Source organism: Pan troglodytes, chromosome 8 (genome assembly GCF_028858775.2).
Source record: "Pan troglodytes isolate AG18354 chromosome 8, NHGRI_mPanTro3-v2.0_pri, whole genome shotgun sequence".
NCBI lineage: Eukaryota > Metazoa > Chordata > Mammalia > Primates > Hominidae > Pan > Pan troglodytes.
The window spans coordinates 55,563,689-55,588,862 of NC_072406.2; the positions used below are offsets into that span (position 1 = coordinate 55,563,689).

Below are 25,174 nucleotides of genomic sequence, written 5' to 3' on the forward strand. Positions count from 1 at the left end.
GGAGGCTGAGGCGGGCGGATCACGAGGTCAGGAGTTTGAGACCAGCCTGGCCAACATGGTGAAACCCCGTCTCTACTAAAAATACAAAAATTAGCCGAGCGTGGTGGCACACGCCCGTAATCCTGGCTACTCAGGAGGCTGAGGCAGGAGAATTGCTTGAACCCGGAAGGCAGAGGTTGCAGTAAGCTGAGATCGCGCCACTGTACTCCGGCCTGGGCGACAGCGCGAGACTCCGTCTCAGGAAAAAAAAAAAAAAAAATCACCTTTTCTATTTCCAAAAGAAAAGTTTGTGGTGTGTTTTTTCCTAATTAAACTTTTAAGTTTGAGGTAATTGTAGATTGACATGCACTTGTAAGAACAAATACAGAGAAAAAAAAAAGAACGAATACAGAGAGATCTCCTGTATCTTGTACTATAGCAGTATCTGTGTATATATGTACTATGTATACTATGTGTACTGTAATACAAGGTCACAGCCTGGATGCCAACATTGATACAATCTGCTGATCCTATGTAGATTTCTCCAGTTTCACTTGTGTGTGTGTGTGTTTTACGTGTGTGTGTGTCTATACTTCTGTGCTCTTTTATCACATGTGTAGGTTTGTGTGTCTACCAACAGTTAAGATATGGAGCAGTTCCATCACAAGGATTGCTTGTATTGCTGTTTTATAAACACACCCATGCCCCTGCTGTTCCCCAGCCCCCAGTTCCTTCCCTTGTGAACCATAATGTGTTTTCTGTTTCTACAATTTTGTCATCTTCAAGAATGTTAAATAAACAGAATCATACAGTCTATAACCTTTTGTGAGGGGCTTTTTTCACTCAGCATAATTTCCTGGAGATCCATTCAAGTTGGTGCATATACCATAGGTCATTCCTTTTTATTGCTGAGTAGTGCTTCATTGTATGGATGTACCGGTTTGTTTAACCATTCATCCAAGATCGAGCTGGGTTGTTTACAGTTTGGTTTGTTTTGTTTTGTTTTCAGACAGGGTCTTGCTCTGATGCCCAGTCTGGGGTGCAGTGGTGTGATATTGGCTCCCTGCAGCCTCGACCTCCTAGGCTCAAGTGATCTTCCCATATCAGCACCCCCAAGGAGCTGGGACTACAGGCATGCACCACCGTGCCTGGCTAATATTTTTTTATTTGTTTGTTTGTTTGTTTGTTTTGTAGCGACAGGATCTTGCTGTGTTACTCAGGCTGATCTTGAACTCCTGGCCTGTTTTCAATTTTTGACTATTAGAATTGAGCTACTATGAACACTTGTATACAAGTTTTTGTGTAAATATGCACTTCCCATTTTTCTGGGAAATAAATGCCCAATAATGCAATTGCTGGGTCATATGGTAATTGCACAGTTTCATAGGAGACTGCCAGAGTAGTTGGGCCATTTGATGTTTCTACTAGCAATTATGTGAGTGATCCAATTTCTTTACATCCTTGACAATGTGTGGTGTTCTCACTGTTGTTTATTCTAGCTATTCTAATAGGTATGTGATATTTCATTGTGGTTTTAAGATATACTTCCCCAGTGGCTAATAATGGTGAGCATTTTTTCATGTGTTTATTTGCATTTTTATATCTTCTATACAGATAAAAAATGTCTGGGGATGTCTTTTTTTTGCGCTTTTAAAAATTGGGTTGGGTTGGGTTGGGTACTGTGAGTTCATTATATGTTTAACTCCATCGTCGGATGTGTGATTTGCAGATACTTTCTCCTAGTCTGTAGTTTTCATTTTCTTAACGGGGCCTTTCACAGAGCAGAAGTTTTTATTTTTTATTTATTTATTTATTTATTTATTATTATTATTATTTGTTTTTTGAGACAGAGTCTCTCTCTGTTGCCCAGGCTGGAGTGCAGTGGCGCGATCTCCACTCACTGCAAGCTCTGTCCCCCGGGTTCATGCCATTCTCCTGCCTCAGCCTCCCGAGTAGCTGGGACTACAGGCGCCCACCACCACGTCCGGCTAATTTTTTTGTATTTTTAGTAGAGACGGGGTTTCACAGTGTTTGCCAGGATGGTCTCCATCTCCTGACCTCGTGATCCGCCTGCCTCGGCCTCCCAAAGTGCTGGGATTACAGGCGTGAGCCACCGCGTCGGGCCAAAAGTTTTTATTTTTGATGAAATCCGATTTACCAGTTTTTTATAGTATTTTTTGTTTTCTCTTTACACCCATGATCTATTTTGATGTTTTCATTTTATGAGATATGAGGCTTAGCTCAAGGTTTATATTTTCACCTGCAATTGTATAATTTTTCTAGCACCACTTATTTTATTGAATTGCTTTTGACTTTTATAAAAAATTAGTTGAGCATCTTTCTGTGAATCTGTTTCTGGGTTCTCTTGTGTTCTATTGACTTCACATGTCAATCCCTTGGCCAGTACCACCCTTGCTGTCTACGTTCCTGTAGCTTTATAGTGAGTGTTAATGTTGAGTAGAGTGACTCCTCTTACTTTATTCTTGTTTTTCAAGATTGGTTAAGCTATCCCAAGGCTTGTAACTTTCCCTATAAATTTTAGAATAAACTTGTTTATGTCTACAACAACTTACCTGGGATTTTGATAGGGATTGCATTAAACCTATAGATCAGTTTGGGGGGATAATCTTTTTCTATTTTGAGTATTAAAATAGATGAACACAGTATATTTATTTATTTTAGTTTTTATTTCTTTCATCAGTATTATGATTTTCAGCATACCAGTTGGGAATATGTTTTGATAAGTTTAGACCTAAGTATTTGATTTTGATTGATTTTCATTTGTTTCTCTTTTGTCCTGCTAAACTCACTTATTAGTTGTAGGAGGGTTTTGTTTTGTTTTGTCTTTGTAGATTGCCTGGGATTGTCTACACAGGCAGTTGTGTAGAAAACATAGAGACAGTGTTATTTCTTTCTTTTCAACCTGTATGGCTTTTCCTTCTTTTTTTTTTTAATTAAATTTTTTAGGGGTAGAGATGGGGTCTCACTATGTTGCTCAGGCTGGTCTCAAACTCCTGAACGCCAGTGATCTGCCTGCCTCAGCCTCCCAGAGTGCTGGGATTATAGGCTTGAGCGACCATGCCTGGCCTTCTTTCTGTTTTAAAATTTTCTGCCTTAATTCAGTGACTGGACTTTTAGTACAATGTGGAGTAAGAGTGCTGAGAGTGGACTTCCTATGTTGTTCCCAATCTTGTCACTGTTATTTATTTACTAACATGATTGGATGTTGAATTTTGTCTAATGCCTTTTGGTGTCAGTTGATATGATCATCCGGATATGGGTTTCATTCTTTACTCTTTTGATATAGATTACACTGATCCTTTTATTTTTTGAGACACGGTCTTCCTCTGTCACCCAGGCTGGAGTGCAGTGGTGCGATCATGGCTCACCACAGCATGGACCTCCTATGCTCCAGTGATCCTCCTGCCTCCACCTCCCACGTAGCTGGGACTACAAGTGTGTGCTATCATGCCTGGCTAATTTTTTTTTTTTTTTTTGTAGAGCCAGGTCTTACTGTGTTGCCCAGGCTGGTCTTGGCTTCAAGGGAACTCTTGGCTTCAAGGGATCCTCCCACTTCAGCCTCCCAAGCGTTAGGTTTACAGGCAGGAGCCACCGCACCTGGCCTGATTCATTTTTTGAATGTTGAAGCAGACTTGCATACCTGGAATAACTCTCACTTGATCATGAATGAAAATGAAAATACAACATATGGAAATGTGTGTGTTTTTTTGTTTTGTTTTTTCTTTTTGTTAACGTGCTAATGTTGTAACAAGGGTCAAGGGTGGCATATCCCACATACATGCATGAATACCCAGTCATCACACTTATGAACCACGAAAAGATCACCATGTGAAAATTTTTATACAAATCTTTTTATGTGTTGTTGGATTCCATTTATAGTACTTTGTTGAGGACTTTTTGCATTCATGAGAGATACTGGTCTGTGGGTTTTTTGTTTTGTTTTGTTTTTTCTTTTTGTGGGGGTACTGTCTTCATCTGGTTTTGGCATTGGGATAATACTGGCCTCATAAAATGAGTTGCAAAGTGTCCCCTATTCTGTTTTCTGGAAGAGTTTGTATAGAATTGGGATGAATTCTTTAAATATTTGGTGTAATTCTCCAGTGAAATCATCTGGGCCTGGAGATTTCTTGTTCCAGAAGCTCTTAATTACAAATTTTATTTCTTTAATGGTTATAGGACGATTCAGATTATCTATTTCATCTTGCCTGAATTTTGGTAGTTTATGATTTTCAAGGTGTTTCAAGTCTTGTTAGGGAAGTGGAAGTTGCACTGAGTGCCTTCTTGAAGAGACCAGCTTGGGTAGTCTGAGGGTGATGTTTAGAGTATTTGCTTAATACTCTTTTAACGGCTGCAGGAGCCTTTTTGATAACCCCTGTTTTATTCGTGATGTTGTTGGTTTGTGTCTTCTCTGTTTTTATCTTTGTCGTAAAATTTATTAATTTTGTTGATTCTATTCAAATGACCAGCTTTTTGTTTCATTGATTTTCTCTGTTTTTCTGCTTTCAATGTTATTGATTTCTGCCCTTTATTTATTATTATTATTATTTTTTGAGACTGAGTTTCACTCTTCTTGCCCAGGCTGGAGTGCAGTGGCACGTTCTTGGCTCCCCGCAACCTCCACCTCCGGGTTCAAGTGATTCTCCTGCCTCAGCTTCCCAAGTAGCTGGGATTACAGGCATGCACCCCCACACACAGCTAATTTTTTGTATTTTTAGTAGAGACAGGGTTTCTCCCTGTTGGTCAGGCTGTTCTCAAGCTCCCAACCTCAGTTGATCCACCTGCCTTGGCCTCCCAAAGTGCTGGGAATACAGGCGTGAGCCACCACATCCGGCCAATTTCTGCCCCTTATTATTTCTATTCTTCTGCTTGTTTGGGGTTTATTTTGTTCTTTTTGAAATTTCTTAGGTTATTGGTTTATCTTTTCTCATTTCTAATGTGAGCATTTAGTGTTTAAATTTCCTTCTCAGTACTGCTGAGCTGTACCCCACAAATGTTCACGTGTTGTATTTTCATTCATATTTCCTTTGGGACTTCTTTTTGGCCCATGCATTATTTATAAATATGTTGTTTTAATTATCAAGTATTTAGAGAGTTTCCTGTTTTTCTGTTATAGATTTCTAGCTTGATTATATTATGTTCTGAGAACATATTCTTATGATTTGAATTATTTTAGATTTGCTGTGATTTCTTTTATTGCCCCAAATGTACTTCATCTTGGTAGATTTCTATTGGCTTTAAAAATGTGTGTATTTTGCTGTTGGAGAGTAGGGTGTTATACGGATGTCAGATTTTGCTGGCTCACTGTTCAGATCTTTTGTAAATCCTTGCTCCTTTTCTGCCTAGTTTCACTCTGTCACTTACGCTAGAGTGCGGTGGCACGAACATGACTCACTGCAGCCTTGACCTCCTAGGCTCAAGCAGTTATCCTGGCTTAACCTCCTGAGTAGCTGGTACTATAGGTGTGTGCCGCCACACCTGGCTAAATTCAAAATTTTTTGGAGAGACGAAGCCTTGCTGTGTTGCCCAGGCTGGAACTCCTGGCCTCAAGCTATCCTTTGTCTTTGCCTCCCAGAGTGCTGGGATTACAGGCATGAGCCACTGTGCCCGGCCTCCGCCTAGTTTTAACAGTTGCTGAGAGGAGGATGTTGAAGTAGATGTCTTCTTGGTGGGTTAATCCTTTTGTCATTAAGCAGATGTTACGGTCACTTCCTTTTCACCCCATTGGTGAAGGAGGGGTCCCTGCCCTAAAGTGTAGGAGATGGCTGAACACGACACCTGGCGTGGATGGATGAGATTGACAGCAGTGTTTTAGTCACATATACCCACAGCTCAGAGGAGGGCACTGCATGCCACGCAGGGTCAGATGGGCACCATACTCTGTAGTGGAGTGAGGGCTGGGGGCTGAGGAAGGAGGCAGGCTTGGTAGTAACAAGAGCACACAATGACCAATGGTTCCTGAGGGGGAATGCAATTGGCTTGTTTGAATAAATTCATGGGCTGGCAGACAGGTGAAGTGAAACTTCTTAGGCTGAGGTGCAACCGTTCTGGCTGATAAAAGAACTAGCCAGGTGGGGAGCCTTTGCTGCTGGGTGGCGGGGTAGGGGGTGTCTGGTAGAAACAGGAAAACCCACGGCTAGGCCTTTGGGGCCCTGTGAGGCTCAAAGATGTCCAGGCAGCATAGGAAATTTTAGATCTTAAAATTCAGCGAAGACCCTCTCCAGCTCTGGTAAATTATTTTGCTTGAAGTCTACTTCGTGAGATATTAATATATTCACTCCTGCTTCCTTAAAAAAATAATGATTACATAGGATATCTTTCTCCATTCTTTTACTTTCAGCCTACTTAGGTCCTTAAGTGAGTTTGAAGTTTCTTATGAACAGTATTTAGTTGGGCCATGTGTTTATTATAGGCTCTCCATCCATCTGTCTTTTGGTTTATTTAGACCATTTACATTTAAGGTGCTTATTGTTACATAATTGCTTATGTCTGATGTTTTTGTTATTGCTTTTTTGTTTCCTTTTTCTTTCCCTCCATCTTGATCTATTTCTGTATAATGTTGTTGCGTGTATCTCTTTGTATAGTCTTGAAGTGTTTGCTCTGGATGTTACAATATGCGTATTGTAATATAGTAGTCTACTGGTACCAGTATTTACCACTTCAAAGTGTGGAAACCTGCCTTGCATTTATGTCTCTTTACCTTTTCCGCTTGTATGAATCACTGGCTTGAGTATTAGGTGGTGGTATAGTTTTTGTTTCAGTTGTCAAGTGTGATTTTAAGAACTGTGGATTGTCTCGTGTATGTATCCACATTTCTGGTCTTTCCTTTGTCCCTCCTCCCATAGTCCCATATTCATCCCTTCTGCATAAGAACTTTCTGTAGCCATTTTTTTATTTTGATTTTTTTGTTTTAATTTTTTGTATTGTGGAAATGACAGAACATATTTCTGTAGCCACTTTTTAGCATTTCTAAATTTACCAGAGACAAATTCCTATATTCTCTTCCTCTGATAATGTCTTTATTTCTCTCTTCATTTCTGAAGGGTAGTTTCATGGGATATAGAATTTGCAACCAACAGTTTTTTTGTTTGTTGGTTTGGTTTTTTTGTTTGTTTGGTTGGTTTTTTTTAAGCACTTGAAAATGTTGTGCCACTTCCTTCTGGCCTCCATGGCATTTGAGTTGGCATGTCCCTACAGGCATTCTGCCATTTTTGGTCTTTGTTTTTAGTTTTGAAAGTTTAATCAGTGTTGCTTTCTTTTGGTATACTTTGAGGTTTGCTCAGCTTCTTGAATCTGTAAGTTTATATCTTTCACTAAATGTGGGAAGCATCAGGAATTAGTTCTTTGCATGCTTTTGCAGCTCTGGTCTCCTGTGGGACTCAGATAACATAAATGCGGGGTCTTTTGTTATTGTCCCACAGGTCCGTGCAGCTCTGTTCATTTGTTTTCAGGTTATTTTCTCTCTATTGTTTAGACTGGGTGAATTCTGTTGATACAGGTTTCAGCTTCTCTGATTCTCTCCTCTGTCGTCTCCACTTTTACTCAATAGAGCCCATCTAGATAGATTTTTTTAAAAATTTCTGTTACTGTATTTTATATTTCTGTAATTTCCATTTGATTCTTCTTCAGTTTCTTTGCTGACGTTTTCAGTTCTTTGTTTGTTGCCATAGGATTTGTAGTTGCTTGTTGAAGCATTTTTATGCTGACTGTTGTTAAGTGATGAGTCAGATGGTTCCAACATCTGCCTATGTAATTTTTTTATTTTTGCAGGCAGTCCTCCTATTTGGGTTTAGTCTGTAGGTCCTGGTCTACTTTGTGGGCTGTGATTCCAATGGCAATTTAATTTCAGAGCCTTCATGGTGTTATTTTGGTCTGTTTGGCTTATATGTATCACTGGGATTCTCCCACCAGTCCCTGCTGTTGCCCACCTGAGGGAACAGGGGAGCTGCCTCAGGCTGGGCCACCTGCTGCAGCTAGGTGGGTGGGGAGTGGTGGTTGTCTTGGTGTGTGGAGCTGGTTTTCTTGTTGTGGGGAAGATTTCCTTTGATCTGGGGGGACTGAGTCTGCCTGGGTTGCCTTCTATTGCTACGTTGGGAGTTGGGAAACTCTGGGCCTGGTCAACTTCCTATTGGATGAGGTCCAGGGAGACACCTGGCCACTATGCATTCCCTAGTCCTAGAGTCCCTCAGCAGCCTTTTTCTTTCCACCTTTCAGAATTCTCCTTTGATCATCTCCTGTCTATTATTTCTTAGGAGGGTATAATGTGTTATCTTCTCTAGACCAGAAATCCTTAATGGTGGTTTCAGGTTGTAACTGTGCTAAACGGAGAATTGGCGTATTTTTGATGTTGAGTCTTTCTTTTCAAATGAGGACATATCATTATTCAGTAGATAATATTTACAACACCTACTTCCTTGGGTTGAAGAATGTGGTTAAGGCAAGGAAAGTACTTAACGCAGTGCCTGGTGTGGAGAGCACCGATGAGTGTTGGTGGTGATGCTATTCCTTTTGTCCTTTGGTAGCATATTAAAGCTTTTCTTCTTTTTTAAAAAAATTAAGTTCCGGTGCATTTCTTGTTAGGTTTATTCCTATTTTATCCTTTTTTGCTTTTATTACAAATAGGAGCTTCCTATCTATTATAACTTCTACCTGGTTCTTTGGCCCTTATGTGAAAATGTTTTAATAGCCTTCTAAACATTGCTCCCCCAAATGAGTTTTAACTTGCCTATTTCTTTTATTTTCCTTTTTTTGAGACAGGGTCTCACTCTGTCACCCAGGCTGGAGTTCAGTGATGCAATTATGGCTCACTGCAACCTCTGCCTCCCGGGCCCCCAAAGTGCTGGGTTTACAGGCGTGAGCCACTGCACCCAGCCTTACTTGTCTATTTCTTTTAAGAGTGGGAACTATAATTGAGCCCAGAGCTCCAAAAACAAATGAAGGAATGAATGAGTGAATAAGCTCTTCCCATGGGTCTGGTGTGGTTTGGGGCTCTACTCTTAATCTAAATGCTATGTTTTATATAACCTAAGATTTCCCCTAGGTGTGTTACACGATTGTGTTGTGTTGAACTTACATTGAGACTCCTTTTCACATGTGCTGGTATCAGCGTGGGGCTTTTCTATTCATTCCTTGAACTATTCGTTTGGGGGACACACATAGACCTCTGTGTCTTTCATAAAGAGTGTCCATTGGCCAGGTGCAGTGGCTCATGCCTGTAATCCCAGCACTTTGGGAGGCTGAGGAGGGCAGATCACGAGGTCAGGAGTTCGAGACCAGCCTGGCCAATTGGTGAAATCCCATCTTTACTAAAAATACAAAAATTAGCCAGGCTTGGTGGCGGGTGCCTATAATCCCAGCTACTCGGGAGACTGAGGCAGTAGAATTGCTTGAACCCGGGAGGCAGAGGTTGCAGTGAGCTGAGATCATGCCACTGCACTCCAGCTTGGGTGACAGAGTGAGACTCTGTCTCCAAAAATAAAAAACAAAAACAAAAGAGTGTCCATTGTGTATACTGGAAAAATTGAGATTGGGATTTTGACGTGAAGTGCGGAAATGTGGATTGGGTCCATTTAGTTTACCTAAACAGATGATGAAATATTAACTGTTTTACAAAGCATTCCCTAGTGCAAAGTTTTGCCTGTGTGTGTAGTGACAGGAACAGTGAGAATGAGGCTTGGAACGCAGAGCACACTGTGGGCCTGTGGTAGGTGGGGCCAGCAGCACATGCATGCCTGGCTCACAGAGCAGCCTTTGGGTGTTCTTTTCCCAGAGGAGCTCTACGGTGACTTTGAAGACTTGGAAACAGGGGACGTGCACAAGGGAAAATCAGGCCCCAATACTCAGGTATGACTTTGTCGTAGCTGGCTGTTCTTGGTCATTGTGTTCTGAGAGAGGCCCACATTGAGAAATGTAAATCTTACTTGTGATGTGTGAAGATTGCAGACTGGATGGATAGATTCCTTCCTAAAGGGTGGGGATGTGGGGACCAAAGAGAAGCTTTCTTGTTTACTTGTTAAGTTTTGGATGACAGTTACTACTGTTTCTTGCCATAGTCATTTGCCAAGTCCACTGTGATTTTTCACTCACGGAAGTCTTAGCTTCTTGGACTTACATTCAACCATTGGCATCATTCTCCTTTTTTTAAATTTAAGTGTCATTTAAAAGAATGAAGTCCCTGTTCTCCCTAGTATTTCTTTAGAACAGGGTCTGGGAGCATCTGGGTGAGGGACATGTCTGTTATTTTTATTCTAGTTTGTGTTCCCAGCCAGTTTAAGGATTAGCAGCTAATTGTAATGCAGATGTAACCATTTCCTGTAGCAGTACCATGTTATTCAGAGACAAAGGTTGTGTTATGTTTTCTTTTGTTTTATTGATAATGATAACAGATTTTTGCTAAGATTTTTGTTTAAATAGAACTTTAAAAAAGCTAATGTTTAAAGAAAAGACCTTCATAAACATACACAAAATTTTTTCTTCTGGAAATTTAAGAATGAAGATATAGAGAAAGAAGTTAAGGAAGAAATTGACCCCGATGAAGAAGAAAGTGCCAAGAAAAAGCATTTGGATAAGAAGAGAAAATTGAAGGAGATGTTTGATGCAGAATATGATGAAGGAGAAAGCACATATTTTGATGATCTTAAAGGAGAAATGCAGAAACAAGCACAGGTGAGAAACCTCAGTTCCTCTCAGCCCCTTGTCAAGACTATCATATAGCGCAGGAATCCCTGACTTTGTTTGGGTCCCTACGTCCTATCCTGCTTCTGTGTATCCTGCTTCTGTGCCTTTCATTCAGACTCCTGGGTAGAGATGCATGTGAGTGTGTTTATTCATGCAGTGAGCTCATTGTTTGTGCAGTCAGAGGGTCACCAGAAAAAGATCCATACCTATTTTGTAACAAGAATTAGGAAATAGAAATGACTGAGACACGGTCTCTACTTTTGAGATGGTCTCTACTTTTACAATGTAGTGATCTGAGACAGTGTGTTCATTTCAGTGCAAGCATTGGCGGCCTATTCCAATCGCTGCTCCCTGATTTGAATGGCAGGTGATCAGTGGCCCCTGTGGCTTATAGACACACCAGAGCTCCCAGGGGAAGTGCTCTGAAAACTCATCCTGGTCAGAGTTCAGAAGGACGTGTGGAGTATAAGGTCAGATGCGGAAATAAAGGGAGATGGTGTGGCCCTCCTGCCTGGGGATGCTGAGCAGGTTGCTGGAGGCGGTGATCTCACTCTGAAGGAGACAGACACAGAAACGTGTGTACAGTTGATGGTGAGCATCTGAGTTGCGTCTTGTTAGTGAGGCCAGGAGTGCCTGTGTAAGCTGGAACAGATTAGGTATATGATTTGTGAAACGGAGTTTCATCCTAGGTCTTCATCTAGTCAAAGGACTATTTCCTGATTAGGCATTAGCTTAGTGGTTGCTAGTCTGTGTTGACCTTTGAAAGTCATGACTAGGCTAACTCTGAAGTTTTTGCTTCACACCATTTACAATTTAAAATTACCTAGAGCCTTGTGGGCCATTGGAAAAGACTGAATGTTTCACTCTGAAATGGGAGTCCTTGGAGGGTTTTGAGCAGAGGAGAGGTAATCAGATCACTCTGCCAAGAGATCAGTCGGGTGGCACAAACCAGAAGGCTGGCAGTGGAGATGAGACAAAGAGTCAAACCCGGATAGACTTTATTTGGAAGCTGGGTCAGTAGGATTTCCTGGTGGACTGAATGTGGGGTGTGTGAGAGGAAATGAGGATGTCGACTGGAAGTTCCTGGAAGGATAGGTCGTTGTAAGTTAGATAGGAAACCATCTGCAGATGCAGTTTTGGGAAGATGATGTTTGGTTCAGCTGGGTATCATGCAGACAAGTGAAATGTCAGGTCTGGAGAGAGAGGTCTGGCCAGGGACTTAGATGTAGATGCCCTCAGCATGTAGATGCCACTTAACGCTGTGAGGTGGCCGGGGAGTGAGTGCAGAGTGAGTGGGAGGAGCAAGACTGGCATGGGCGAGATGGGGCGATTGTGGCCGTGAGTCCTGAGCAGTGCCTAGGAGGGAGAAGCAGTGTGAGCATGCAGGCACGCAGGAGGCCAGTTGTACATGGAGGCGAAGCATTGTTCAGATCCTGCTGCCATGTTAACTATGGTGAAGGCAGAGTTCACCACTGGAGGAGTCCTTCAGCGTGGAGGCCTTCAGCGATCTTGGCAAGCACCAATTTTCATGGATGTAGGAGAATGGGAGCAGAGGAACTGGAGGCTGCAACTGCAGAAAACTTTTGTGGGGTTTTGCTGCAGAGAGAAGCAGAGAAATGAAGCCGTTGTTGGTGGAAGAAGTGGAATCAAAAGGTTTTGAGATGAGAGAGAGAACAGAGGGAAGAGCTGTTGGAATAAAGTCCAGGAAGAGTGGATGGTGTCTAGTGAGCAAGTGATGTGTGGCCCTGAGTAGAGGCATGGACAAATCTTCTGTGCCTGAGCTGCCTGTAGAACTTTCTGTGATCATCGAGATGCACGTCAGTGCTTCCCAATATTGTAACACTGGCCGCAGGTTGATATGGACCACTTCCAGTGTGACTAGTGTGATTGAGGAGCTGCATTTTAAATATTATGTAATTGTAATTAATTTTAATGTAAATAGCCACTCATAGCTCCCCTATGGGCCAGGTCAGAGCTCTGATAAGGCTGGATATGGGAGGAAACCCTGGTAGAGGGCTGACCGTGGAGGTTCTTTTGGTTTTGGAGTGAATCAGGAAACAGCCATCAGCTGAGTGAAGGTGAGGGTGGTAGTGGGTGTTTGAAGACAGGGGAAAAGTGTGAAAGAATTGTTCAGAAAGGAAAGAAAGAAGGTGTGGACTGGGGATGTTTCCAGTGTTCGGGCACGCAAGGCTCCACAGTTATCTACATTTGCTGTCCCTTGGAGCAGGAGAGAAGAAAACGGTTGGGACGTATTCTGAGCAGACTGTAGAGGTAAAATATGTAGGTCTTTTTTTTTTGGTTTTTTGTTTTTTGAGATGGAATCTCGCTCTATTGCCCAGGCTGGAGTGCAGTGGCACGATCTCGACTCACTGCAACCTCCGTCTCCCGGGTTCAAGCAGTTCTCTCACCTCTGCCTCCTGAGTAGCTGGGACTACAGGCACGCACCACCACGCCCAGCTGATTTTGGTATTTTTAGTAGAGACGGGGTTTCACCATGTTGGCGAGGCTGGTTTCAAACTCCTGACCTCATGTGATCTGCCCACCTCGGCCTCCCAAAGTGCTGGGATTACAGGCGTGAGCCACTGTACCTGGCCAAATGTGTAGTATTTTTAATAGGGTAAAGCCTACATAATTCTGTCCACAGTTCCTTTACTTAGAAATTGCTCATTTGTTCATGTTAATCTTATGTTTATTACAGATAACAGCATACAGGTTTTTTTATTCCCCATCATGTACAGCTGAATCGCGCAGAATTTGAAGATCAAGATGATGAAGCCAGAGTTCAGTATGAGGGTTTTCGACCTGGGATGTACGTCCGCGTTGAGATTGAAAATGTTCCCTGTGAATTTGTGCAGAACTCTGACCCCCATTACCCCATTATCCTGGGTGGCTTGGGCAACAGTGAGGGAAATGTTGGCTACGTGCAGGTGGGTCCCTTTGCTACATATTTGGTGCCTGAGGCTCTGTGGATTTCCCCTCCATCAATCATCTTACCCTCTCGTCCCCTCAGATGCGTCTGAAGAAACATCGCTGGTATAAGAAAATCCTCAAGTCCCGAGATCCAATCATATTTTCTGTAGGGTGGAGGAGGTTTCAGACCATCCCACTGTATTATATCGAAGACCACAATGGAAGACAAAGGCTTCTAAAGTATACCCCACAGCACATGCATTGCGGAGCAGCCTTTTGGGGTAAAATATGATTACAATAACTTGCCTATTGCCGAGATTAAACCTTACAGGCTGCGTTATTATAGCTTTGTGCTTTTCTTTCATAAAATTCCACTCCTAAGATTTTTCTCTTTTCTGGGAGCGGGGAGGTGGTTTGGAGTATATATGTAAATCTATATCCAAATCTAAATGTCCATATCCAGTATGTTAAACTAGAATCTAAAATTTGTGGTTCGCTATATTTCTTTTTTTCCTTTTCCTTTAAGGCCCTATCACTCCACAGGGAACTGGTTTCTTGGCAATACAGTCTGTCAGTGGCATAATGGTAACTATCTTGGATGATTTCTTTTACAGATTGGTTTGAGAAATATATCCTGGGTGTGGGTTATTATGTACATGAGACTTTAAGTTGAAAATTACTCAATTAATACAAAGTAAATTTCCCTTTGCTTTTAATCTTCCTACATCGTTTTCAGTAGGGTGTGGGATTAGAGGAGGGGAGGTGGAAGAATTATAATGGTACATTTCCTATTTTTGTGCATCTTTTGCATTTATTTATCTAAGCAAGTACTTAAGCAGTGCTCACCATGTGCTAAGCACTATATGAGGTTGTGAGGAGCCATCAGAGACTCCCTGCAGCCGTGCAGGGAGTCCATTTTCATTTGACCAGTCAGGCAGGGCAGGGTTTATTGGTCCCATTTAACAGAGAAGAAAGCAGAATAATGAGCAAATGGAATGTGCCCTGGAGTTCCAAATTTTAATTTCCTAAACATTGCAACTGTATTTTTCTTTTCCATTTCATTCCAAATAAATCATTATAGTGAAATTACATTCCTCTGAAATCACTCTCGGGAAAGTACTCAAGACGCCTTTTTTTTTTTTTTTTTTTTTTTTTTTTTTTTTGAGACAGAGTCTCACTCTGTCATCCAGGCTGGAGTGGTGCAGTGGCACGATCTTGGCTCACTGCAACCTCTGCCTCCTGGGTTTAAGCGGTTCTCCTGCCTCAGCTTCCTGAGTAGCTGGGATTACAGGTGTGCACCATCATGCTGAGCTAATTTTTGTATTTTTAGTAGAGACGGGATTTTGCCATGTTGGCCAGACTGGTCTTGAACTTCTGACCTCAGGTGATCCACCCGCCTTGGCCTCCCAAAGTGCTGGGATTACAGGTATGAGCCACTGTGCCCGGCCTCAAGTGTCACCCTTGTTAGTTTGGCTTACCAACTTTAAAGTTTTGGATTGCTTTTGTCAAACCACTGGGTTGCAAGTTCACATGGTCTCTCTTGTTTTTCTTAGCTAATTGTAAGTAAAATTCACTTTGGTAATTTATTGTGTCACATAGAATTGAAGTTTTTCTCTTGCTGATATTATTCCTATTTTCAAATTTTGGGGTTCCTGTTAGCCTGATTTTCGGATAGCTGCTACAGGAGTTGTCCTTGATCTGGATAAATCCATAAAAATTGTGAAGAAATTAAAGCTAACTGGTTTTCCATATAAAATTTTCAAGAACACTTCATTTATTAAGGTCTGTATATCTATATATTCTCATATTTATAAATGTCCATATTGTTTGAGAAAAGGAATGAAATACCTTTAAAATATGGGCCTCATATTTTTAGAAAAGTGTTTGAAATCTTTTATAAACTTCATATTTTGTTTGCTCCTTTATATTCTGTGTTACTTAAATATGCTCTAAAAAGCAGTGGTAAAACAGCTATTTAGGAATTGAGGCTGTTATTCATAACTTCCATGTGAGACTGCCACAGAACTCATATTGAAAATATGTCATTTTATCCACTGGGTTTTGTTTCCTACTTTTTTTATTTGTGTTAAGAAAGGGAAAAAAATCACAAGTTTGTCTAACCATTCAGTAGAAAAATCGACAAAGCATTTGCAGACAACTTGGCAAGGGTACAGAGAAACGGATGTACTGTTTTTCAGTATTTGGGGAGGTTGGTTTGAGCAGCATTTATTGAGAATTTCATTAGTGGGGATGTTTCTATTGAAAACACAGAGTTAGAAAGTCATAAAATGTTCTTGCAATATAAGGTAATAATACCATCAGCGTTTATCTTACTGTTTTCATGTTCTAAGTGCATGCACCTGAGTAAAAGCATCTGGGCTGCAGTCCAGTCTGAGAGATGCCAGGAAAGGCTGCCTAGGCCAGTTCAGTCCAGTAAATCCCTCTTCGATCTTCTCTTCCACACAGACAGCGGTGATGAGCATGCCCATGAACTGACATGATTATTTTGGGGAAAATGAAAGACTTGTATTCTTTTTGAGGTAGTAATTCCACTTTCAGGGGCAAATACATTTTGTTTATTTTACCACCCTTCAGTGAGTTGTTTTTGTTCTTTAATCAAGGATGTATGTTTGAAGTAAGAAGTAAAGCATAAAGTATATGATTTTGTGTGTGTGTGTTTTTATCTTGCTATACCTGTAGGGAATGTTTAATTCTGCCTTGGAAGTGGCCAAATTTGAAGGTGCTGTGATTCGAACTGTCAGTGGGATAAGGGGGCAGATCAAGAAAGCACTCCGAGCTCCAGAAGGAGCTTTCAGGGCCAGCTTTGAGGATAAGCTGCTGATGAGCGGTGAGTGTCTTGAGTAGTGTTCAGGGCAGGGTGTTACCATTCATGCTTGACTTCTAGCCAGTGTGACGAGAGGCTGAAGTCAGGTCTCTAGAGAGTTGAGCAGCTCCAGCCTTAGATCTCCCAGTCTTATGGGTGTGCCCATTCGCTTTGTGTCTGCAGTCCCCTGGCCACACCCAGTAACAGTTCTGTGATCTATGAGAATAGTTTCCTTAGCGAGCTTTCCCTTCAAATACTTTGCAGCCAGGTAGAGAAGTTTAGAGTGAAGGTTTTATTCTTTGTTTCTTCGCAGTATGGATATGAATCTTCTTTTGAAAATGTTAAAGTAAATTACCTCTCTTTTCAGATATTGTCTTCATGCGAACTTGGTATCCTGTTTCCATCCCAGCGTTCTATAACCCAGTAACATCTTTGTTGAAACCAGTGGGTGAGAAAGACACCTGGTCAGGAATGCGGACCACGGGCCAACTCAGGCTCGCCCATGGCGTCAGACTAAAGGCGAACAAGGACTCTCTGTATAAGGTACTGGTCGCGTGTGTGTTAGTGGAGATGAAGCCTGTGCTCTACAGACAGAGGGTCACACAGACACTTTTCTATAATTTCTTACATGCTTTGAATGTTCAAGTATAAAGTCTAACGTTAAATTTGATTGAACAATTGTATATTTGTGGAATATTTTGGAATGGAACACCAAAAAATGATAATAGTGGTTCCTCCTGGATTGAAGACAAACTTTTCTTTTTTAAAATAAATTTTATTTTATATATTTGAGGTTGACCACATGATCTTAAAGGATACATATAGATAGTAAACTGGTTACTATAGTGAAGCAAATTAACATAGCTACCATCTCACACAGTTAGATTTTTTTGTGTGTAACAGGAATAGTTAAAATCTGCTTACTTAACAAAAATCCCAAAGACAATACATTTTTATTAACTATAGCCCTCATGATATACACTAGATCTCTAACTTGTTCATCCTACATGTCTGCTACTTTGTATTATTTTAATATACATCTCCCCATTTCCTATTGGTCATTTCCTATTTGGCCCATTTTTCAACTGGGTTGTTTTTCTGCTATTAAGTTGTAAGAGTTCTTTACTGATTTTTGGATATTAACACTTTATCAGATATGTGGTTTGCAAATATTTCTCCCAGTCTATAGGTTCCCTTTTCATTTTGTTGGTTGTTCCTTTGCTGTGCAGGAGCTTTTTAGTTTGATGCAGTCCTCCTTGTTTATGTTTACATTTGTAGCCTGGCTTGTGGTGTGATATCCAAAAAATTATTGCTAAGGCCAACGTCAAGAGGCTTTCCCCCTATGTTTTCTTCTAGGAGTTTTATGGTTTCAGGTCTTATTTGGGTCTTGGGTCTTGTATCTATTTTGAGTTGATTTTTGTGTATGGTGTATGGTCAGGGTCCAATTTTATTCTTTTGCATGTGAAAATCCAGTTTTCCCAGCACTATTATTGAAGAGACTGTCTTTTTTACCATTGTGTTGTCTTGTTTGCCCTTATCAAAAATTAGTTGACAGTATATGTTTGGATTTATTTCAAAGGTCTCTGTTCTATTCCATTGGTCTATTTTTTTGTTTTTATGCCAACACCATACTGTTTTGATTACTATAGCTTTGTAATACAATTTTAAATCAAGAGGTGCGATGCCTCCAACTTTTTCTTTCACAGTAATCTCTTGGCTGTTTGGGGTTTTTTGTGGTTCCATATGAGTTTCAGGATTGTTTTTTCTTTTATTTTCTTTTTTTTTGAGGCAAAGTCTCACTCTGTCGCCCAAGCTGTAGTGCAGTGGCATAATCTCGGCTCACTGAAACCTCTGCCTCCTGGATTGAAGCAATTCTCCTGCCTCAGCCTCCCAAGTAGCTGGGACTACAGGCACGTGCCACTATGCCCAGCCAATTTTTGTGGTTTTAGTAGAGACAGGGTTTCACTATGTTTGCCGGGCTGGTCTCCAACTCCTGACCTCGTGATCTGCCCGCTGCGGTCTCCCAAAGTGCTGGAATTACAGGTGTGAGCCACTGCGCCTGGCCAGGATTGTTGTATTCTGTTCTGTGAAGAATGCCATCAGAACTTTGATGAGGATTGTGTTAAATCTGTATATTTGCTTTGGGTAGCGTGAACGTTTTAACAATATTAATTCTTCTGATCCATAAACATAGGATGTCTTTCCATTTGTTCATGTCTAAATTTCTTTCATCAATGTTTTATGGTTTTCAAGTGTACACATCTCTCACCTTCTCGGTTAAGTTTATTCCTAAGTTTTTGTTTTTCTTTGCTGCTATTGTAAATGAGATTACTTTCTTGATTTGTCACCTAGGTTATTTGCATACAGAAATGCAACTGATTTTTATATATTGAGTTTATACCTTGCAGCTTAACTGAATTGATTTAGTAGTTCTCACACTTTTTTGTGGAATCTTTGGAGTTTTTTATGTAAAGGATCTTGTCATCTGCAAATAGAGATAATTTTACTTCTTTAATTTAGTTGCCTTTTTTTTCTCATCTGATTGCTCTTGCAAGTACTCTATTGAATAAAAGTGGTGAAGCTGGCCATCCCTATCTTGTACTCAATCTTAGTGGAAAAGCTTTTAGTTGTTCCCCACTAACTATGATGTAGACTGTGGGTTTTTCATAAATGGGCTTTATTACGTTGAGGAACTTTCCTTCTATACATAAACTGTTAAGAGGTTTTATCAAGAAAGGTTGCTAAACTTTGTTAAATGCTTTTTCTGCATCAATTGAGGTGAACATGTCGTTTTATCTTTCATTTTGTTAATGTGATATATCACATTGATTGATTTACATATGTTAAACCAGCCTTGCATGCCAGGGATAAATCCCACTTAAACACGATGTATAAAGTTTTTGATGTGTTGTTGAATTCTATTTGCTAAAATTTTTTTAGGATGTTTGCATCAGTGCTTAATTTATTGGAGAAGTTGACCTGTAGTTTTTGTTTGTTTGTTGTGTGTGTGTGTGTGTGTGTGTGTGTGTGTGTATGTGTGTGTGTGTGTTTTGGTTTGGCTTAGGTATTAAGGTGATACTGGCCTGGTTAAATGTGTTTGGAATTATTTCCTCTTGCTCTATTTTTGCGAAGAGTTTAAGAAGTAAACTCCCAGGGGATGGGAGTGACTCTGGACATGGGAGTGACATTATAGTGACTCTGGACCCTACAGTGGTGGGACACAGCAGCATCTCAGTCTCTACGAGGCCAGGTGCAGCATCAGCAAGGACCCCGGAATGATGGAGCACTACTGTGGCTTGGGCCCTCGGGGGCAGGGACCAGTGCAGCAACTACTTCTCTCCCTGGGGAGGCAGGTGCCTGGGCAACTCAGATTCTCCAGGGCTAGTCCAGTTCCAAGGAAGCAGGGTTCTACAGTTGTTTGTCCTGAAGGGCAAGGTACCCCAGTTCAACCAATGCCATTTTCCTGGGATGTGGGGGTGCCATGTTGGCTCATCCCTGGCAGGTGTGGCTGCTCAGCTCAGCCAAGACACTGATTCCCTGTGAAGCAGGACAGTGCTTCAGCTCTTGTGCAGTGGGGGATGTGACTGCTCAGACTGGCCAAGGCACTGATTCCCTGGAAAGCAGGGCACCAAGTCAGCTCAGGCTCCAAGCGGCAGGGCGCAATGGCAGCTGGGAGGGGAGGGGCACGGCAGCGTGGCCTCGCAGGGTGGGGTGCATGCTGTGATGTGGACATCGTTTGTTCCCACCAGCACTCATGTTGAAATTTGATTCCAAATGTGGTGGTGTGGTAGGTGGGGCCTAGTGGGAGGTATTTGGGTCACAGGGCAGATCCTTTATGAATAGATTAATGCCTTTTCATGGGACTGGATTAGTTACCAGGAGTGGATTGTTACCAGAGTGAGTTCAGCTTCCTAGACTCTCGTGTTTCCTCTCTTGCCATGTGAGCCCCTTGCATACACCTCTTTCCCCTTCCACTTTCCCCATGAGGTGAAGCAGCACAAGACCCTCGCCAGATGTGCTGCCTGATCTCGGACTTTTCAGACACAAGCAGGGTGAGCCAAATAAACCTTTTTTATAAAATAAGTTACCGAGTCTCAGGTATTCTGTTACAGCCACACTAAATGGCCTGAGACAGTGTAACAGCAGCTCAGGGGTGGTGGGCCACTAGGTGGGGGTGATATAGAGCAACAAAGCCTGAGGATGGAAGAAGGGTGTGGTGGCTGCTCACCCTGGGTGGGACATGCTCCCGAAGTGATTCCAGGTCCAGGAGGGCACGTTGCAGCAGCAGCTGGTCCATGGGGGTGGGGCACAACGTCAGTTCCTTCTCTGAGGGGAGTGCTGGGGCTGCTGGGCCCCTCTTGCTTCCTTATCCCCACAGGGAGACATCCCCTCTGCTTCAGGCTGATCCCTCTGGGGGATGGGTGGTAGGGGGCAGATGTTTCCTTCTTTCCTTTATGTGACCATCCTAGTTTTCTGTGCTCTACTGGATTTCTGCTACTCCTTGATGCACTCTGGGGCTCTCCTTTAGTGACTTTCATCAAAGTATAGTTGTTTGCTGCTTTGGCTGTCTTTGTCAGGGGATGAGCGCAAGGGGCTATTGATCGGCCCCTTGCTGGCATCACTCCCTCTTAAACTTTTCACTGAGTACTCTTTTGAACTATTTTTTTCCCCACCATATATATGTATTTTTAAAACATTAATGTGCTAATTTCTATTAAAGCAATGTGGATTTTTCTGAAAGTTTTAATGTTTTAATAAGCTTTTTATTGAAATGTTAATGTACATACAGAAGAGTGCCCAAATCATAAGTGTGCAGCTAGATGAACTGTAGCACACCAGCTGCCACGCCCTGGACCAAGCAGTAGCCTTGCCCTGTGGCCTCTCCCAGGCACTGCCTCCCCAACCCACAAAATAGCTACTTTGCCAGTTCCTGACGTAGATTTGTTCTGCCTGGTTTGGACTTTTATAAAATACAGCACATTCTATTTAGCCTGGCTTCTTTGGTTGAGTATTACGGAACACATCCATGTTCTTGTCTATGGCAGACATTGATTTATTGTCATTGTTGAGTTCCAGTATATGACTGTGTCACCATTTATCCATTGATGGGTAAAATGATTTCCTATTTTTGGCCGTTATCCCACGGCCCTTAACACTAAGGTCTGGATATGGGACTTGCAGGTACGGAGGGGCACACACACTTCTGCTGGAGGATCCCTGGGTAGGGTGGAGACTCCAGGGCACCTGTGCTCTGCTTCAGTGTGGAGGCTTCTGTGTCATGTTCTGGGAGCACAGCGGCTTGGCCTCCACCACCAGCAGCAGCTTAAAGAGTTCCTGCTGTTCCACGTGCTTGCTGACAATTGGCCTCTTCAGTTTTTTTTTTTTTATTTTAGGTTTTCAATGCCTGCCTGGACTTGTGTTTTCATTTAGATTTTGGTTTCTTAGAACTGTTGTTATTCTCTTCACAGCTTAACAATGCATTTGAATAGATTTGTTTTCATGTGGAGTGTTCAGTTTTGTAATAAGAGGGTTGTTCAAGGCATCAGTCTGCCACTCTGCTAGAAACAGAAGTCTCCCAGGCATTTCTTTTTATATAAAGTAGTTAATGAAATTTTGAACCATCTTACATGAATTTTTATTAAAATACACTTCAGGATGTGGTGCCCATTATCCATTTTACTCTTTTGTAACAAGTAGATTTCTCTGAATTCTTGAATTCAAAAACAATCGGGGTTCCTAAACAAAGAATATGGAATATTATTGGGGATGATGTCTTTAATAATACATTTCAAGATAGGAGAAACTTGTTCTATATAGTTGACTTTAACAAAAGCCTAGGGCAAAACTTTCAATTTATTAACAGTATTTATGAGGCAGTTAAGAATTTGAGTCATCTCCGTCTCCACTAAAAATACAAAAAATTAGCCAGGCGTGGTGGCGGGCGCCTGTAGTCCCAGCTACTCGGGAGGCTGAGGCAAGAGAATGGCGTGAACCCAGGGGCAGAGGTTGCAGTGAGCCGAGATCGTGCCATTGCACTCTAGCCTGGGCGACAGAGCGAGACTCCATCTCAAAAAAAAAAAGAATTTGGGTCATCTCAATTAAATATAGAATTTAAGATTACCTTGAAAATTCAGTGCAGAGTATTTTGCCTTCATCTGTTGTTTGAGTCTCCCTTCTTTTAGCCATCCTTCCATCAGAAATAGAATACCAAGTTAAACTTCTTAATTAGAATCAGGAATCGGGACTCTTTGGCTGCTGATTGAAGGAAGAACTGTCCTTAAATCCAGAGTGGGCCAGTTGTGGTGGCTCATGCCTGTAATCCTAGCACTTTGGGAGGCCAAGGCAGGTGGATCACCTGAGGTCAGGAGTTCAAGATTTCAAGACCAGCATGACCAACATGGTGAAACCCCATCTCTACTGAAAATACAAAAATTTGCCGGGCGTGGTGGTGTGTGCCGGTAGTCCCAGATACTTGGGAGGCTGAGACAGGAGAATTGCTTGAACCCAGGAGGTGGAGGTTGCATGAGCCGAGATCACGGCACTGCTCTCTAGCCTGGGCGTCAAGGCAAGACTCCATCTCAAAAAAACAAAACAAACAAACAAAAAACATCCAGAGTGGTTGATAGTCAAGACAAAAAGCTAGATTATTTTTGTTAGTCTGGGAAATAAGCACCTCAGTGGCCCAAAGACAAGGCCTGAAATTTCCATGAAAAGAAACTGGGATCTATTCATCTGTTCTGTTGAGACCCCATAGTTCCATACCATAGAAATGGGCACAGTGGGTTTTGAGGGGAGAGTTGTAAGTGTAAGCTGTCTCTTCCTCTGTTTACTGAGAATTGTGGGTGTCCACTGAGGCAGTTCATATTTGGCAGATGATTGAGTCCTGATTTCTCAGGGCCGGCAGACTGTGGTGTTACTGATCTTGTGGAAAAGTCAACCCAATGAGAAGATTTTATGCAGAAGTTTTAAATGCACATTGATCATAATTTGAATATGTCACAGTCTTTATTTTTCTTTTCAGCCAATCCTGAGGCAAAAGAAACATTTTAATTCACTGCACATTCCAAAAGCCTTGCAGAAGGCCCTGCCATTTAAGAACAAGCCCAAGACCCAAGCAAAGGCAGGCAAGGTGCCAAAGGACAGGCGGAGACCGGCCGTCATACGCGAGCCTCATGAAAGAAAGGTACTGTCGCCCATGCTGTACTGCACGCTGCATTTAGATAGGAAAAGAACACTCTCAATAGCACACTTCCTGTTTCTACTGTAGTCTCAGTTATTCAGGGCACTGGAACTAAAGTCAGAGGAAGAGCCAGAGTCCATTTCCCTTTCTTTGCCTGGTCCTGCTCTGCCCTGTGCTTTTCATGGGGGATAACAGGTACATGGCTGGGGAACCCTTCTGTCTTGGTTAGCTGCACACAGTGTCCACAGAATGATGAACAGAGGTGGTAAAGGTAAAATGCGATCACACCTGTGTCTCCATGCCAACAATGACTTCCTAGCACAGGATGCATTTTCATGCAGTTAATATTCACTTGGATCGTGGGTTGCCTCTAGTCTTAGTGCTTAGGATGCGAGTGTGTGGTGGCTGAGAGCATTCTGATACTCGCCGGCTTTTGTCCTTGTCAGATCCTTGCACTGCTGGATGCTCTGAGTACGGTGCATAGTCAGAAGATGAAGAAGGCCAAGGAGCAGCGGCACCTGCACAATAAAGAGCACTTCAGAGCCAAGCAGAAGGAGGAGGAGGAGAAGCTGAAGCGGCAGAAGGACCTCAGGAAGAAGCTCTTCCGAATTCAGGGGCAGAAGGAAAGAAGAAACCAGAAGTCCAGTTTGAAGGGGGCTGAGGGCCAATTGCAGTGAGCCTTTGGACTGGAGGGACTGTCCCTGGATCTGCGGAGGTGGACAGTTTCAAACATCACAGTTTGAATGCCTGTGAATGACAAGTCAGTGGGAAAGAGCTCAAGAGATGTCTCTACCCAAACTGTGCCTGCAAGAGGAGGAAAGGAGAAGCCTGGGCTGCTGGGACTGGGTTCATTGTCATCACTTGGGGCTGTCGAGATTTAAAGTGATGTAAGCTGTGGTTATGTGGATTCTCTTACTTTCCTCTGCCTGCCTCAGTTTAATTATTTTGTCCTACAGAAATATCATTAAAATATTTTTTTGTTACTTTTGGCTTAGTAGTTTTCATTAGGGATGAATGCCTGACAATTCTTTGTGGATAATTATTTATACTACCACCTTCATGAGGAGTCTTCCAGAAGAGAAAGAAATATTCACTTGAACCCTGAGCTCCCATGGAGGATTTTAGAGAATAGTGTGTAGTGTTTTTGTTGTGTTTTTTGTTTGAGTGACACACAAACCTAGATGGTACAGCCTACTGTGCACCCAGGATCTATGGGCTCCTTTGATCACTGGCCCTTGTGGACATTTTCTATCTTATTTCATATGTTCTGCACATTAGTATAGTGACAAGGTAACAGTAAGTACTTTTTTAAAGCTTTAGACTTAGGAGATTATTGTCTCAGGTGCAGAGACCAAGGAAATCGTATGTATCAGTGAGATAGGCTTCCCGTATTATGCTCATGCGTTATACCTGCCTAGCTACATTGCCTTTTTTAAAATTAAACATTATATTGAAGTAATCATACTATTACATAGGCGATGTATGTATTTTATGATTGTATGTTGATATAGTTATGGGGAATCTAATCCTATATGATGTAATCATAGATTCACATATAGTTGTATATTTTGCCCGATTTCTCTCAG

At 42.0% G+C, this 25,174-nt stretch overlaps 1 protein-coding gene and 1 non-coding gene across 3 annotated transcripts in view; one reads left to right on the forward strand and one right to left on the reverse strand.

The window, feature by feature from the left end:
- BMS1 (BMS1 ribosome biogenesis factor) overlaps positions 1-24,571 on the forward strand; it is a 48,911-nt gene extending 24,340 nt beyond the window's left edge. For both annotated transcript variants that reach the window (XM_054659475.2, XM_054659476.2), the window contains exons 14-23: positions 9,767-9,840; positions 10,486-10,662; positions 13,413-13,601; positions 13,685-13,865; positions 14,111-14,169; positions 15,244-15,366; positions 16,285-16,432; positions 16,776-16,951; positions 23,430-23,591; positions 24,035-24,571. In XM_054659475.2, coding sequence (XP_054515450.2) covers positions 9,767-9,840; positions 10,486-10,662; positions 13,413-13,601; positions 13,685-13,865; positions 14,111-14,169; positions 15,244-15,366; positions 16,285-16,432; positions 16,776-16,951; positions 23,430-23,591; positions 24,035-24,265 — 1,520 coding nt within the window. In that variant the 3' untranslated portion in view covers positions 24,266-24,571. The remainder of the gene's footprint in view (positions 1-9,766; positions 9,841-10,485; positions 10,663-13,412; positions 13,602-13,684; positions 13,866-14,110; positions 14,170-15,243; positions 15,367-16,284; positions 16,433-16,775; positions 16,952-23,429; positions 23,592-24,034) is intronic.
- On the reverse strand, positions 3,719-3,822 carry LOC112204697 (small nucleolar RNA U13). Its single transcript, XR_002938364.1, has one exon. It is a non-coding gene; the product is annotated as a small nucleolar RNA U13 (small nucleolar RNA).
- Positions 24,572-25,174: the final 603 nt, after the last annotated feature.